At 31.5% G+C, this 17,914-nt stretch overlaps 2 protein-coding genes and 1 long non-coding RNA gene across 7 annotated transcripts; all 3 read left to right on the top strand.

The window, feature by feature from the left end:
• The first annotated feature begins 620 nt into the window (after positions 1–620).
• On the top strand, positions 621–1,665 carry LOC106114655 (uncharacterized). Its single transcript, XR_001227730.1, has 3 exons — positions 621–770; positions 1,131–1,235; positions 1,536–1,665. It is a non-coding gene; the product is annotated as an uncharacterized LOC106114655 (long non-coding RNA).
• Positions 1,666–3,911: 2,246 nt separating this feature from the next.
• Positions 3,912–7,601, top strand: LOC106114629 (uridine nucleosidase 1). Of its 4 annotated transcripts, XM_013307906.1 has the most exons (9): positions 3,912–4,127; positions 4,452–4,579; positions 4,860–4,970; positions 5,315–5,414; positions 5,585–5,759; positions 6,135–6,251; positions 6,364–6,500; positions 6,760–6,949; positions 7,409–7,601. In XM_013307906.1, the coding sequence occupies exons 3-9, from the start codon at positions 4,927–4,929 to the stop codon at positions 7,534–7,536; spliced, it is 891 nt and encodes a 296-aa protein (XP_013163360.1). In that variant the 5' UTR covers positions 3,912–4,127; positions 4,452–4,579; positions 4,860–4,926; the 3' UTR covers positions 7,537–7,601. The 4 variants fall into 4 exon arrangements, with proteins under 4 accessions (XP_013163360.1, XP_013163357.1, XP_013163358.1 ...); XM_013307903.1 differs by lacking the exon at positions 4,452–4,579; XM_013307904.1 differs by lacking the exons at positions 4,452–4,579; positions 4,860–4,970.
• A 551-nt stretch (positions 7,602–8,152) lies between these two features.
• On the top strand, positions 8,153–12,484 carry LOC106114617 (probable uridine nucleosidase 2). Of its 2 annotated transcripts, none has more exons than XM_013307888.1 (8): positions 8,153–8,420; positions 9,611–9,709; positions 9,907–10,006; positions 10,204–10,372; positions 10,871–10,987; positions 11,313–11,449; positions 11,750–11,936; positions 12,293–12,484. In XM_013307888.1, exons 1-8 carry the CDS (start codon positions 8,407–8,409, stop codon positions 12,418–12,420), a joined length of 951 nt encoding a protein of 316 aa, XP_013163342.1. In that variant the 5' UTR covers positions 8,153–8,406; the 3' UTR covers positions 12,421–12,484.
• Positions 12,485–17,914: the final 5,430 nt, after the last annotated feature.

Genomic DNA, 17,914 nt, shown 5'->3' with positions numbered 1-17,914 from the left:
AACCAATATAACATGTGTCACCCAGGGATAGTGTAACTTCCCAACATTGAAAGATTTTTCAAAATCAGTTCATTAGTTTCCGAGCCTATTCAATACAATCAAATCTTACCTCTTTATAACATAAGTATAGATGAATATTTTTTTTACAGTCAGTCCAAAATTATCCACAAAATTACAATGTACTGAGGTTTGTTTTAAACACTAAATATCAAATAATTTAAAGCTACACTTTGTGATCTTAATTTTGTGCAACACATACTTAATCTAGTAACAAATTTCAGGTTGCGAGCTGTAAAGCCAATTGTAAGTCTTAAATACCTATATTCATTGAAAGGCTCCTTAATTTAAAAGACAAATTTATTTATTTTGTCAAGAAGCTACATCTTACTTCTTATTAATATTATAAATACGAATGTTTAGATGGATGGATGGATGTTTGATTGAAAGTATCGCCAGAACGGCTGCATGGATCTCGATGAAATTTGACATACATAAAGAACACAGTCTGGAAGAACACATAGGCTACTATTTTTTTTTCTAATTTTGCGAAGACGGAGACGCGCGCGGCCGCTAGTATAATACATACATGTCAAATAACAAAAAAAATCTTTCAGAGGGAAGATTTGAATTTGAAACTTAAAGAAGTTATACCAGACTCGACTCCGCTGGATGAACCTAACTCGGAAGGTGAATTAGGCAAACCTGAAGATAAAGAAATATTAGAAAATAATGCAATGAAACAGAAATTTGCTGAAATGATAAAGACAATGGTAATTTTATCTAAAATTTTCATCATCATTCATTAATTTTCATTTTACAAAACACCCCTTATGTATAGGATGTTATAAAATCCAACACTAGGAAGACAAAATGGTCAAACATAAATTAGAAAAAAAATTAATTACGGGTAATTAATTTTTTTTTTAAATAATTTTAAGTATAAATACAAGAAATTTCTTTATAGTTGATGACAGTTGATTGCAAAAAAAATTAAGTTATTTTTAAATATTATTAATGACAAAATTTATTTATTTAACATCTTTCGGTATATTTATCAAAAAGTTTTTATTTTCAAGCATTTTACTGTAAATAAAAAAAAATATAAAAAAAATATATACATTCAATTTCAGAATGCATTTAATCATATTAAAATTAGTGAGAGCGCACCTGATTACGCGTCATTCATGCCTTCACATGTTTCAAGTAACTTGAGAGACTGGTGGTTCTTTAACGAGGTATTTTTTTTTAATTTAAATTACAATATCTTCTCAAGGTAGTTGCTGGTTTCTAACGGTAGGTTTCTAAGACCAAAATCCCCGTGTAAAACATATTGTTATCTCTGTTTTTATCAAAGATAATACAACACATCTGCAGTTCCTCTGGATTGTAGATGTCCATGGGTGTCGTTGATCACCTCGGTATTCCCGCCGCTCGTTTGCCCTCTTCTCTTATAAAATAGGGGATGACGAGATGTTTTATACAGAGATTTTGAACTCAGAAACCGACGGTGAAACTTCTTAATTTTTTCCTTCTAGGATGATCGCAAAACAAGCTAAAATCATCATCTATTAAGATGAAATAGTAAAAGTAAATCATAAACCATACTATTAGAAGCAATAAAGTGACTTTTAGTAAAACATCTTTGAGTGTTTTTAATTTTCAGAAAAAAACTAAATTTCCACCAACTAAATCAATATTTGTGGCCATCATACTTGGGGGGGATTTGCCGTAATCGCCACGATTGGCAGGCGGGTTGGCGATCGCAGTGTTTGCCACCGTTTATTATAAGGGACGCTGCTGCCCGTCCTCCGGTGATCTGGAGGCAGTTTAACGACGGTACCCGGGTCAGGTCATTGACGGGTCGACGCAGCGTGGGCAGGCCTCCCGCAAGATGGACCGATGACCTGGTCAAGGTTGCGGGAGCGTCCTGGATGCGGGTGGCACAAGATCGGTCATCGTGGCGATCTTTGGGGGAGGCCTATGCCCAGCAGTGGGCGTCTCATGGCTGAGTAGATAGATAGAAATCAATATTCATGAAAATAACATAATTTATATGTTCTATTTCATACTGAAAATCCAAAGTACTTTCTTTACCAACGCAATAGAAGCAAGAAACGTGTGAATCGTTTGAAATAGAAAACGATATTCAACCCCCCTAGTCACACGCTATAAGTATATCTTTGTAGTAATAAAACTATTATAGAAATAGGTTATTTTCCAAAGTATATAAATTCCTTAGAACTTGAGATTTAAAAGTAAGCGTTCAAGTTTGTGTCGAAACTGATTAGATAGCACCAATGGATTAGAAACTTTATAGTTGGTCCTTGACCTCGCTGTAACATTTTAATAAATAAAACTCGAATTATTTAATTTCCTTATTACTTTACTTGTTTATCACATAAACGTGTTACTTATGTTTTTAAGCAGCTCTCATAACTATGAAGGTAAATTTACACATGTCAAATGTGGCCTATTAAATTGTCCTTCATATTCATATTTCATAAACGTGTAAGAAATCAGATTTTTTTCTTTGTCGAAATAATTAACGCCATCTAGACAGAGATGATTGAATTGAAACGGTTACAAATTAATTCAAACACCAATATCGCTGTTTGTATTACTTCCTCCGAGTTCCTTATAGATGGCGGTATTATTAAAATATCTAAAAACTAAGTTTAGAACGCTTCTACAAAGATTCCTATAGAATCAATTTGTACGTTTCATCCACGATTAATAAAAAAATATGAAAATAGTTAAATGTAAATGTATTTTAATTTTTAATAAATAAATAAAAATACAAATGATTTCGATTTTGGTCTAAATAAAAACAAAGATCGTAGTATAAGTATTGGTCAAAAATTGCCAATGCCAATTTCAACCTCACTTAGTAACATTGATAAAATATTACGTAAATTTTCGATACTTATTAGAAGACAGTCAATAAATGAACACAGACAGAATAATAAACATAAATCGATTCAATTGACTTCACGTGAGGCTCAAATGAAACAACGCTTGTTTAACGGGAAACCAAACCGAGACAATTTTTTTAAATGTTATTTCGTATTCGTAACAAAAAATAAATTATAATCTTAAATCAAAAAGGTACATAGGATACATTTAAAATATCTTACTAATATTATAAATGCAAATGTTTAGATGGATGGATGGATGTTTGTTTGAAGGTATCTTCTGAACGGACGAACAGATCTTCATGAAATTTAGCATACATATAGAACACAGTCTGGGAGAACACATAGACTACTAATTATTTCTTTTTCCTCACGGACGGAGTCGCGGGCGAACGCTAGTAATTAATACAAAATTGATTAGATGATAAAATAAAAACGATGCATGCTTAAATGAAACAATAAAATAAATATAAATGAGTTTTGTCCCTTGCTACGTTATCAATAGCTGTTTATGAGGAAACAGTGCCTATATTTGTCATGTTAATATATCAATCGACACAGTTACATATTTCAGTCATAATCTCGTTTATGGTGACTTAGTATCGTTATAATATTTTAGATATTATTTTTAATTATTTGAATATACCGTACATAAGTATAGAAGTTCAAATTTTTAACTTATATTTTAAATAACATATAATTTGATAATCTGTGACAAATTATAACTTAATATTAGAGTTTATATTCTGTTTGATAAGGTAATCATAGCAATAAACGCGTAAATATTAATTTAAGACGTCAGTACTCGTTTGTACGTTTCAGTCTTAGGTTAGTCACGGTCAGAGTCATATCAGTTCGATAAATAAAAGTTCGATAAAATTGTCATGACATAATTTGATATTGACAAAAATTTTTGCAAGGCTTACATAATTAAAATAATCAATATTTTAAATGGATACATAATTCTTGTAAAATTTTGATACGTGTAATTAATAAATATTTATATTTTATACTAAAACAGTGATATATACTTGAGTTTGTTACATTTAATTAGCTTTAATTATTATTTAGTGTTTAAGCAAGTACCTAAAAAGGCGTAACCAAATTTTGTGAGTTCGTAATGAAAAAAAATAAATATAATTTTATTATAGCATCTATAACAGCAGTTTTAGTGATGATAATTTTGATATTATTCCTATTGTACTATTTTCGAAGGTAAGATTAAATAAAAGTTTTAAATAGAATTAATAGTGAGACATTCTTCCTGGCCTTATTCATGTAGGGTCAGCACACAAGGTTTTTATAAACCTTAAGTTTTTGGCTTATTTTTTTACGGTCAGCCGCCTGCCTGACGCCAACCCTACTTGGGATAATAGTACGATATAATATTAATAATATAAACACTTGAGTGATTTTATATTTTGTTTGTATACATTTAATGATTGCATTAAACATTATTAAATAATATAAATGTAATTTTTGTAATCATTTGTTCTTTTTTTTGTTTTTATTCTTCATATTACATATGATTTGTTTCAGATAATGTGTTAATTTTCATGTTTTGTTTATCTTGAATTTTATATCTAAAGTAATCAAGTGTTTAACTATCAGCGATGATATTGTATGTACTCGTAGCTTTCAAGAGGCTGTAGAAAGATTATCTAAAGGTATTTTAATACTCGTGATTATGTTCGTTGTCTTACTTCAATATCTTTATTCTTATATACATATATTCTTCTACATTTATGAACTGAAAATACATAATCGCCAATCACATTTTTTCAGGCGCTTTTAACGTTTTTCTAATTGATTTTATTTTTGATTTCAACTAAATTTCCACTACTAAGATTCTACTTAATATTAACATCTACAGTTTGTGTTTTATTGATTAACAATTTCAATGTGAGCTTTGTTTATTAGTATAATGTTTTATAAATTACATCACAGTAGTTCAGAAGATCTTGTACCTGGACCGAAAGTTGTGATCGACCACGATGGAGGAGCTGACGACGCTATGGCAATATTCATGGCTCTACAATACCAGAAATATTTTAATGGGTACATATTTCTACGCTAATATTATAGTATTGTATAAAAGGAAAATCTTTATATGACTGCTTACTTTATCCCTGAGTAGTAGGTTATTTTAAATCTTGCTAATATTATAAATGCGAAAGTTTAAATGGATGGATGTATGTTACCCTATATCTCCAGAACAGCTACATGGAATTGACTGAAATTTGTCATAGATGTAGGATATACCGGGAGAATTCATAAACTACATATTATTTTTAAACCGCGTAAATGGAGTTGATAGCAAAAGCTAGTGTGTTTTAAAATGTTTCACGCAGATGTTAGTATCGATTTCCTGGTTACTTTATTATTGATAGTTTTTTTTTCAGAAATCAAGTCATCGCATTAACAACAACTCACGGCAATGTAAATGAACCGCAAGTTTTCAACAATACGCAGAAAATTTTAAATATCGCCGACAGGAGAGATGTATGTTTTACCTAACTCCAATATAAAACTGTCAAAAACGATTCCTTTTAACTGTCTAGTGATCTTATTGTTTATCTTCCTTTTCGTAACTCTATAGTTTTTAAATTTAAGAAAGTGTTACGATAATTTCACTTACCAATAATGTACTTTTAAATAGAGATTCCTTACAGGTACTTATTTACAGAGGTAGTGAATATCCTCTTGTGAAAGGAGTAGAATCTGATTATTATTTTGGTATGGACGGACTTGGGGACAGTGAATCTGAATTTCTGGAATATGAACCTATTGCAGCACAATCAAATTCAGCCGCTTTGGCGTTAATAGAAATGTCTAAAAAATATGAAGGTAAAACGATTTTATTTCGAGATATGGATTCAGCTTGCTGTCATCTTATTATTATTATAAATGCGAATGTTTAGATGGATGGATGTTTGGTTGAAAGTATCTCCAAAACGGCTGAAAGAATGTCAATTAAAATTTGGCATCAGAGGTAGAGCATTCTCTGGAAGAATACATAGGCTACTTATTTTGTTTTCTTAATTTACTAATAATTAATACCGCGGGAACGTAGTCGCAGGTGATAGCTAGTTATTCCTAAAGGTGTTTTTCATAAAATAAATAAAACATTTATTCAAGTGTTTAATATTTTATTAAGTGCTGTACAGTTTATATTTTGTTTATTTAGGTAACATATTTACAATTTACTTTAATTGTTTAAAGGGGAACTGATCGTTGTTGCATTGGGACCGTTGACAAATATTGCAATAGCAGTACGACTGGATCCAAGATTTATAAGTCGACTTCTAAAATTATATGTAGCTGGTGGTCATATTTACAGTAAGTATAAATCTAGAAAATACGAGTATGAAATTAGCATACTTCAGTCTACGTTAAACTCTTACAACATTTTAAGACAAAGGGTTGTTAATAAGGACTTGTTTTTTTTCAGGCGAGATATATAACGCACCGGAATTCAATGCAGAAATGGATGTGGAGGCATATTCCATATTACTACAGAACAGTAAACCAGATATCGTAACTTTGATTCCCTACTCACAAGTATACTCATCACATAATATTAGTAGAGTAAGTTGGTTTTTAATTTCAGTAATGTAGGTAACTATGGGTTCTCATTGTTCAAATTCCTCATATTTTTTACAAAGGTGAGATGGAATTTACTTTTTTGTACAAGTGTTTCAGCACTGGAAGCCATTTTTAATAAAAAATTCTATTTACATTTCATGTATTAATTTAATATTTACAATAAACATAATTCATTTATCATAGTGCTTGGTGGTTACTTTGTTTTTAATCTCACTAGTTAAGTTTTCTTACTTTATTACAGGAATGGCGGGTCTCAATCTTAGGCTCAATACCAAGTGAATTGATAAGAGCCTTGAACGTCTTTGAACAAAAATCTATAGTTCAAAGCGAGGACTGGACTCTACTAGACCCAGTTGCTATGGGAATAGTGCTTAATGGAACTCAAATTGTAGAAGACTGGAGATATACCCACAATACTATTACTTTGTGTGGTAAGTGTGATATAATAGAAAAATTATGAGCCAAGGGAAGCTAATATCGCGGAGAAGGGGAGGAAGAGAAAAAGGATCTTATCATTTTTTTAATATCCTGCCTTTTCTCAATTTAATATAATGTATTCTGTATCCTTTTAACTAATTGCAATTACTTTACTATATTTAAAAGAATAATCAAAATATTCACATCTAGTCATTCTTAAAATAGCCTTATACAGTTTTCTAGTCAAAAAGTAATAATGTATTTTACTGCCATCTAGATGCAATAATGAAAACTACTTATTACAACGTTGAAGCTGCCAGTGAGGTTATAAAAGTTACTAAAATGAAATATAGATGGCGCTATTTATTATATTTTTCGAGTGTGCCAGGAAACTTGTTTCATTAACATTTGATTTGCATAGGCTTAAGACTTTTTTTTACATAAATTTCCTTTTTTAAATATTTTCGTTACAGAAAGAAGAGGTACGAATACAAATAATTTCACATCAACCGAATATTTCAACTCTAAAATTATTTACAAGGTGAAAGAAGAACCGTACAAGAAATTGCTTATTGACATATTTTCTGCAGATTTAAAATAATTTTGTAATTGTTAATTTATAGATACTATTTTCTCATTTATTACATAGATTTTAGATATAAGATGTAAAAATAAATAATTTCTAAGCAAAGTTTACTTAAAAATGCATTTCGATTTTTGAGTACAATGCCGTCTTTTCTGTTGCTTCTTATCGTATAACATGAGCGTAAAAAATTTAAAATGATATTTAATAAATGTCGCTAAGCATTAGATGAACCATTTATCTTACACAATACGATAACGTGTTATCGCTGCAGAGAGATAAATTACATAACAATGATGCTTTCTTCACACTTGTAGTGTTTCATTCTTGCGTAGAATAGATTATAATGTTACAGTAAGCAAAAATAATATATAAATTTTAATAAGTGAATCAATAGCTCTAACAAAATATATCTCAAGGTTCTAACAAAATTTGCGTATCTTAGATGTCACTGATGTTCGAAATTAAGGAAGTTGCTTACTATTTGCTCCAGGCAAGACTTATGACGGTTAAAATTATGTCTCTTTACAATCTTTGTTTATGTCTGCCTCCCCTTTATCTCTCTGCGAACTCATTGAAACGAGCACCCTTGTTTAAATCAATGAATTAGAAAATTTGATATATTGTTTTTTAGTAGAAAATAGTCGAAAAATTACTTGAGTATGCATGCCATGCCGTATTTATGATACAAATTCATTGTGTCTTCATAATTACTTTGTGTACGGACGCTTTGTGTATTCTATTTCAAACACGTGCGTTGGCAACAATGACTCAAGTAAATGCTTTTATCAAATATGCAAATTTACATTGCGTTCCGACTTCATTCGGAGCAGAGAGCGCTCAATTGTTGAGTTGTGCATTTGAATAATAAATAAAAATCGTTTGACTATGTCTTCCCCCAAGTAAGTATTGTTTAGTTTTTTCATTTGTTTTATTTAATTAAATTATATACAAGTAAAATTACCTAATGTATATAGTATACTTGTTTTAATTTAATAAGGTGGCAAACGAGCGAGCGGCCACCTGAAATCGCTGAAATAGCAAAGTGACCGTTTCCCATAGACATACGCAATTGCATATGCGTTGCCTACGTTTGATCGACAGAGGAGAGGATGCACAGAAAGAAAATATTTTCCCTTTCCATGCATCCTCTAATCCGAAAAGTCCACTTCCACTTCCCATCCTTTCCTTATAAGAAAAAGGGTGAGAAGGGAAAAGGACTAAATTAGGCCTCCGGGACGCATACTCATCAGACGAAACGCGGAATAGCTTCCACTTCACGCCTGTGTTTTGTGTGGTCGTTTACCGGACGAGCCGAGCCAATTCGTGCGAATATGTTAAATCGGGCTCGACCACTGTTACTTTTCTGATTGTTTCATGTACTTAAAATATCCATCTGTGTTTAGACGCTTAACGTGATTGTGATTAAAGATTTAATTTTATACTACGTCAATTTTATTACAATATCAAACAGTCGATATGAAAGATTATAAATGCACAACTGCTGTTTACCTTGCTAGAGGTCGACAATTCCACATTACAAGATCAGATGGTATAAAACAGAAAAATGATTTATAAAATTTAAAAACAGTTAGAAGTATTGAAATTAAAAACGTTTAGATAGTAGATAGCAACTAGTAGCTTGCAAGTAACTGGCTGAAACTAAATACTCCACAAAACCAGATGCGGTGGAAACCAAATGAATAGATAGTTTAGTTCGTTATTTAGTATACGCATCGTAGCGTCTAATAGTGGAAGTGGCGATTGCTAGTTATTAGTGATAACAGAAATTGTGTCAATAATATGAAAACATTTGTGTGTGTGTTTTTATTTATGACAAACGTATTTGCAGTTAGGTGAGTGTATTATTGTTTTTGTAGAGTTCGATAGATCTAACGTTTCACAATATTTTTGAAAAAGTTCATTTTAGTTGGACTCGTCTTTGTCTGCTTTTCTGTCTGAGTATAATTACGTTTAATAAATTCGTTGATGCATCTATTTTATAGAGAATTTTGCGAGTGTTATTTTGATACAAGAAAATGAAACGAAACAATACATTATTAATAATAATTTTTGGCCTTTGTGATTTCAGAGAAAGATCGAAACCGAAGATAATCATAGACAATGACGCCGGTGGAGATGACGCGATGGCTATATTCCTTGCCATACTATACGAAAAATATTTTGACGGGTAAGTTTTAAATCTTATTAGAAATCTATATATAATATAATACATGAACATCAGACTGGTGAACAGACCTACATAATCTATACAAACACGCGTAACATTGGTAGTAGAAAGAACAAATCATTTCAGTTTAACCATGTATGGAAATTTTCAAACAGTAAGTTTCATGTTTAGTTACACTTGAAATTATTATATTTCAGGCCAAAGCTAATCGGCTTAACAACTGGCAATGGAAATACAAATTTGGATAATGTTTGTAGAAATAATCAAAGAATACTAAAAGCCGCAAAAAGAGAAGATGTAAGTGAAGTATTACAATTTAGAGGAAAAAAGAGCTTGCTTTCTTGAGACTTTTTACAATATTCATAAAAACATTTAATATTGCGGTGAATTACATTAATTCAGTTTGATACTTTTTTATGTACTTGATACTTGCAAATGCAGGTTCTCTAAACTAAAACATACTTTAATGTTGTGTTCAAAAACATTTTCGACAGGTTCCGATTTACAGAGGATCCCAAGGATCTCTTGTGGTGACACCTTCAGTTACTGACTATTATGGGAAAGATGGTTTAGGAGACTGTGGACTGTATATGTCGGATTTAGCACCACTGAATGAGCAAAACGCTGTCATAGCACTTATTGAACAATCAAAGATTCATGAAGGTAAATATAGTTAAAAAAGGATATCTGAGGCGGTAAGAGATAAACACCACTATAGTAACTCATACTGGCCTTCGGTGTTAAAATCATGTAGGGACGTGGGTCAAAGCTTGTATTCAAGGTCCGGTGAAGCCGAATACGTATACATGTTTCTAGATATTTATAAATCTTACTTATATTATAAATGCGAATGTTTGGATATATGGATGGATGTTTGTTAGATGGTATCTCTAGTACGGGCCAGCGGTTCTTCATGAAATTTGGTATAGATGCATATGGTATAGTTATTTTTTTTAATTCCGCGCGGATGTAGTCGCAGGCGCTAGCTATTGTATACGTATTTATGCAAGTGACCGTACAAGTGTTTTGGCCTTAAACAAGAAACAGAACTGACTTTTACTGGATATAATTAAGAATATGATATATAAAACCTACTTATAGACGAAAGCATAAAATGATATTATATGGTATAACTTATTCTCCTAAACTTGTTTTTTCCAGGTAATTTGATAGTAGTAACATTAGGAACTTTAACCAATGTGGCACTAGCAATCAAATTGGATCCTGATTTCTTGAGACGATTAAAACAATTGTACGTCGCAGCCGGCCATATACAAAGTAAGTTTCTTTGTCAAAGTGTTTCTTTCATATTGATATGAGATCCCAAAACATTCGACGACTGAAAAGATCTTTTGTCAAACTTTAAGTAGTTAGTACAGAATAGAAGAAGAATAAGACTAATTTGTTTTTTAGATAATCCCCAAAATGCTACCATAATTGGCAGCCTGAACTAACATATTTTAGTTTTCAAATAATTACATGATGTAGACCTTTAAGCCCACTACACACGTTGTATTTTAATTGTACAGTTTGACTGTACAATTAAAATTGTACTTAAAACTGATGGTGTGTAGGCACCTTTAGAATTGTAAATTATTTTCAGATGAAGAGAATCCTGACCCAGAATTCAACGCAAGTATGGATATAGAAGCGTACCATATTGTCACACAGTACGCGACCCCTGATAAAGTGACTATATTTCCGTTCTCGCAAGTGAAAAGTTGCCTAAACTTCACACGAGTTAGTTCAATTTTATTTTTATAACCATAATACACGTTTAGAAAAATATATCGACAGTATAAAGAACCTCTCAGACTTTATCACGTGTACTAAACTTACCATAGTCGCTCACAACTCCGTTCGAGCGGAATTAAAAAAAAAACATAATTAGTAGCCTATGTACTCTACCTGACTATGTTCTAAGTGTAAGTAAAATTTCATCAAGATCCGTTCAGCCGTTCTGAAGATAAACTTATAATATTAAGTAAGATAGTAAGATTAAGGGCCTGCAATTGACTTTAATTTCATATATTTTTATAGAATTGGAGACTTGAATCCTTGGGTAAAATTAGCACAGATATAATACGTGCGCAAAATCTATTTGAAAAAATTGCCATTGATAAAAATGAGGAGTGGCAGGCATTGGATCCGGCGGCTGTTGCGGTGATACTGAAAGAAGATTTAGTTGATGAATACAAATATTCAAAGAATGGTATTATTACTTGCGGTAAGTCTTCTAACGTTTTAAACTTATTTTAAAACTTTGTGCTATAACGTTCATTTTTTTTATATGTCATAAGGTGGCAAACGTGCGAGCGGCCACCTGAAATCGCTAAAATAGCGAAGATACTGTTGCCCATAGACATACGCAATTGCATATGCGTTGCCTACCTTTAATCGATGGAGGAGAGGATGCACAGAAAGAAAAAATTTTTCCCTTCCCATGCATCCTCTCATTCGAAAAGTTTTCTTTCCCTTCAAACCCTATTTCTCATAAGGAAAAGATTTTGTATTTTTCATATTATTGTTAGTTTGCTTCTAGTATTAGGGTATTGAGATTTGTTTTTTTTTGTACCTTTTCAGGTAAACAAAGAGGAATAAATACTAATCATTTCGTTTCGAAGGAAGATGCAAACGTCAGGGTAATATATTCCATCAAAGGAGAAGAATATAAGGAGTTTTTATTGAATGTGTTATCAAAAGACGCGTAATTATTGTGATAGATAATTATATTTTAATGTACTCAGTATAACTATAAAATGTATGTAAATAAATTAACCCTGTCTAATAATAAATTGTTTAAACCCCACCCCTAACATAGGGTAGGTTCCGAGACCCTTTTTTTTAAAGAGGGGAATGCTTTATGCATTTTTATCCCACATAACTACCGCGCCCCGGGGGGACGCGGTAGTTATGTGGGATTCTCTTCCATAGCGGAGGCATAACCACTAAACCCCTCTGTTCCTCCAACGCACCTGGACGGGACCACGGGCACGCTTTCGCTCTCGTCCGCGGCTCCGTCTGCAGGTTCCGAGACCCTGAGTAGGGACGTATATTGAGCTGATGATGAAGCACATTTTACATGTAAGTTATTCAATAAGTAACATTTACACATTATAAAGTGCTGATAAAATTATATATCTAATTAAATTGATAATTTTCACTTTAGAAGGGCTTATACTGGCTTAACAATGATTTTCAAGTTCAGCTGTTAATTTAAATAGCCTTACAAGACCGTCAAAGCTTAGTAGATATTTGCCTTAGAGAATTGCCATCTTTCCTGCAAAACATAAAATATCTCTCAGTTTAGTTTGTTGTCTTTTTGCTTCCTTTTTTTTAAGTCAAACAATAGATGGCGCTAACTTACAATATTCCATTCGTTATTTTTATTCTGATAGATTGTTAAGAAATTACAGAATTTTGAAAGCGAGGGAATGGATCGGTATCCTTTTTGAACCACACTCTTAAAGTAATAAAATGTTTATAAATAATTAAAAAATAGTTTATGATCAAACATAACAATGGAATACTGGCTGTTATTTCGAAAAATAAAACACTTAACAAAATTACGCGGCGACCGTCGTAAAATCAATTCTCGATTTCTTCAGTTTACGATTGGTGTGGCTCGTAAAATTTATCGCATTATTGATATAAAAATGAAAGTTTTATGATGTTTAATAAAATGCAAGAATGCTTTTAATAAAAACTCCGTAGAAGTTATTTGATGGATTCATAAGAAATTCCACTACTTCTATTCTTATAGCTTGGACATAGAAGAATTCATGTTTTATTCTATATTTTATGGTATCTCCTTTATCTATAAACTAGCTGTCGCACGCGAGTCCGCACCCGCGAAATTAAAATAAAACCTCAATCAACAGTCCATGTGTTCTTCCAGACTATATTATTTTCATACAGAAGAGATACCTTCTAACAAACGGACATACATCCATACGTAATACAGTGCAACCTCAATATAACGAATCGGAGGGGAACAAGTAAATATTCGTTATATCGAGTAATTCGTTAAACTGAGGTTCGTTATGTTAAGGTTAGGATGGTCTAAAATTCGTTATAAATAGGTAAAAAAATAGTTTTATTCACCTCAACATTACGTACGCATCTTGTTATAGCGAACAACTTCTACTAATAAATGATAACTCTTTTTTATCAAATTACTGTATGTGTTTTCTATTTAAAAACAATTAGGCAAGTAACAAAATTTTTTTGTAGGTACATATCTTTGTGGGTGCAAACATTATGTAGTTAATTTCAAAGATTCGTACAACAAAACTCACGAATTAAGGGTAAAGAATCAAAAATGTGGTTATACATATGTAGTAGCTTAATCTCAATTTTGTTCATTTTAACTTTATATAGAGGTTTTGGGTTGACAAAATTCGTTAAATAGAGGTATTTATACTTTTTCTCGATGGTTGAAAATTCGTTATAAAGAGGTTGTTCGCAAAAAATGTTCGCAATGTAGAGGTATATTTTATATTGACTCTTATGGACAATTCAAGGGGATTACGAAAAATTTGTTAAATCGAGGAAGTCGTTATATCGAGGTACGTTATATTGAGGTTGCACTGTATTAGTAAGATACTTTAAAAATAATTCTCAGGCGAACTTGACTTTTGCTATTCTGTGCTAACCCAGTGACCATGGAAATATCTACAATTTAAAAACCTGGACACCATGGTTTGATGCTTCTTTTTATTCTTCGTATATTAATTCAAAAAATTTTCTATTGCAATATGAAAGTGCTCTTCAATTTCAAAGATACAAAAGAGAACTCAATCGACCTATTTTTTTTTTTAGATTAAATATAAAGCAGAAAATGTTTTGATTTACTACAGACTTCACTTCTTAGTAATTGTAATAATTTATGTTTGTTTGTACGTAAGTATATAAAAAACGTAATAACGTCGTAAGCGATGATAATGAGGTGGAAGTCGTCAGGTAATTAATCTTGGACGTGTTTGCAGAGTTGGCGGTAAACGGACCTTTTGAATTACGTGCAGGCTTAGTTTAAAAAAAAAATAACTTAAAGTCAACGCGTTTTGTAAAAAGGTATACAACAAATTTAAGATGAGTCGCTGTTAAAATGATAAGTTGAAAAACGAAAACACTACTAATTTTTATAATTTAGTACTTTAAGTGTTAAATCCTATAAATAAAACAAAAAAAAATAATAACGTGTTCATTTCATTGTTTTCTATTCTTTACAAAAAGAAACATACAGTTTCATATTTAAGTTTATGAATATCTCTCATTCTTTTCTTAATAAGAAAATTCAATATTGATGAAATTTCTTTAGGATAATAAATACATTACATCATTCAAGTTACTAAATCATGTAAAGGAAGCATCAAACGCTTGCTCTCTCGTAAATAGGAGCAATTTGGTAAATGTCACTACTGAACCCTAAGCAATTTGGAAAAACAGGTTCAAATTACTACTGTAGGAACGAAACCAACATTTCTAAGAAAGGACCTTTGCTTCTATTATTGAAATGATAAAAAATATACAAAGTAGATCACGTACAAATGTAACAAGAAAATATTTACCTATTTTATATTTTGTATACTTAACAAATTTCTAATGCTTATTTTGCATTGATACTAGCTGTGCCCGTGATTTTTGTCTATGAGTAGCGTTTCAATATACTTAGGTTAATTAATTTACTTAAACTTATATAACATTACAAAAAATATATATTAAACGTACAAAACATTAGTAAACTTATGCGAATCGTCAGAGACACTCATAATTTCTATGCATTTAGTAAAGAAACAGTACGTAAAATGAAGGAAAGAGAGTAAAGTAGATTAGGACCTAAGAAAGATACATAAAGATAGAGTTTAGTTATTTGTTACCTTCCATTGAAAAGCATTTGTTTTTGTTTGTTAAATCGTAAATTATATTAAGTGAAAGCTAAATACACAGTTAAAGTCACCTTTAACCTATTTCTATGATTTATTTTTTTACTGACAAACCGATGGTTACGCAGTTAGTGTCAGCGATGTTTATATTTACAATGTAAACAAGCACTCGTCCGCTAAATGTAGTATTTCTAAACGTTTATGTGGTTATAACACGTCATATTGTGTATAATAGTGTGTTTATTTAAAAAAGAAATAAATAAATTCAAATATAAAAAAATATGTAAAATAGTGAAAACACGATTAACGGAATGACGAACAAGACTGTATAGTAAATTTAATATTACACATTTTTAAGGTAAGCGTTATTAATAAGTTAGCTGTCGCCACCGACTCCGTCCGCACGTAAAAATAAAAAATAGTAGCTTAAGTCTTCCAGACTATCTTCTACATCTATGCCAAAATTTCAGCAAGATCCATGCATCCGTTCTGAAGATACCTTCAAATCATCCATCCATTTAAACATGTGCAATTATAATATTAGTAAGAATTAATTCATTGCAACGTTTATTTCTTCACCCCTTTTATGAAATACATTTATAACATGGATTGACTTAATTTGAATAATCACTTACTATTCCATTAGCGACAAGGAAGTAAGGTGGTTTTCAATAAACAAAAGCCGGACAAGTCATAAATTACCATCACAAGCGACATTTATTAGAATCATTTTTGTTGCCCCTAACTCATTAATATTTGTTACAAAAACGTTCGAACAAATACATATTTCAAATTGATTATTAAATTAGGATATCTTTTTATTACTACTTAATTTTTTCGTAAGTCTTTCTTTTGTTTAGCTCCTAATTTGTTACGACTAATTTACCATTGGCTTCACCACAAAGCCATCATTGTCTTGAACACAAAGTTATGAAATAATTGCCTTTTTTTTTAGGAAAAAATATTAGCAGATTTTTTTGTAAATTTACTAATATTTCTTTAACCATTCCAACTAAGCTCTAGGCTTGTGCTAGGATATGGTTTACGACAATAGTCGAATGACGGGATTCGAACCCCCGACCTCGTGGTCGGAAATCTGTACCGTTAACCATTAGGCTATTGACGCTTACAGGAATACAATAACTTATCATCGGCTGCATCACAATATCATAACTGGCTTAACTTCTTTATTGCTATTTATACTTTTTTTTTATATCATAAGGTTGCAAACGAGCGAGCGGCCACTTGAAATCGCTGAAATAGGAAGTGATCGTTTCCCATAGACATACGCAATTGCATATGCGTTGCCTACCTTTAATCGACGGAGGAGAGGATGCACAGAAAGATAATATTTTCCCCTTCCATGCATCCTCTCATTCGGAAATTCCACTTCCACTTCCCATCCTTTCCTTATGAGAAAAAGGGTGAAAAGGGAAATAGGGCTAAATTTTTGGCCTCCGGGACGCACACTCATCAGACGAAACGCGGAATTGCTTCCACTTCACGCCTGTCTTCTGTGTGGTCGTGGTATTTCACCGGGCGAGCCTGGCTAATTCGTGCGAAGATGTTAAAGCGGGCTGTACCACTGTTAAATACTAATTGACATTGTCGCCACATAAAATAATTAGGTTGTAAACTCAGTAAATTATAGAAATTTCTATCATAAAGTATCATTTAAATGAAATAAAATTATCACGGCCATTATCGTTTACAAGAATGAGTGTTGTAAACAAAATGATCGATACGTGATAAAAATCTGCTTCCAATTTTGTCGGCGCAGTAATCATAGGGTGTTCTCACGCGACCCTTAATTTGTATTGTTTTATTTTCCGTTTTATACCTCCCAAGAATTGCTGTCCACCACTTTTAGTTAATAAAGTAAACAAATTGCCTATCCTTTCTTACTACTATTAGTTGGATTTAAGGCGCCTTAGTGGTTATACAGCATGTTTTTAGTTATAAAACATTTACATTTTAACTTTAATTAACAAAAAGTAATTTTTATAATAGTAGTTGTATTAGCAAGTTTACCGAAAACATCTTTTATATTTGCAAGAGCTTTACTAATAGCACTGTTTGTTATATGTTCTGTTTTTTTTTAAGGGATCGAAAGAGTTGATTGTTGATTTTTATGTAATTTTCGGAGCGAACAAAAATCTCTTGTGTACTAACTACACTTAAATGATTCTTATTAACGGAACTGATACTGCGATTGAAATTTTAGAAAATCAAGAAATGAGGAAAAACATCTACAAGAATAAGAATCAATCTCTTTGGATTCCAATCAGAAGTAAGTAGTTTAGGAATTTTTGTATGTAAT

Source organism: Papilio xuthus, unplaced genomic scaffold (assembly GCF_000836235.2).
Source record: "Papilio xuthus unplaced genomic scaffold, Pxut_1.1 DF828037.1, whole genome shotgun sequence".
Classification (NCBI taxonomy): domain Eukaryota; kingdom Metazoa; phylum Arthropoda; class Insecta; order Lepidoptera; family Papilionidae; genus Papilio; species Papilio xuthus.
The sequence above is the reverse complement of the archived record's forward strand: the minus strand, read 5'-3'. Positions and strand labels throughout refer to the sequence as shown.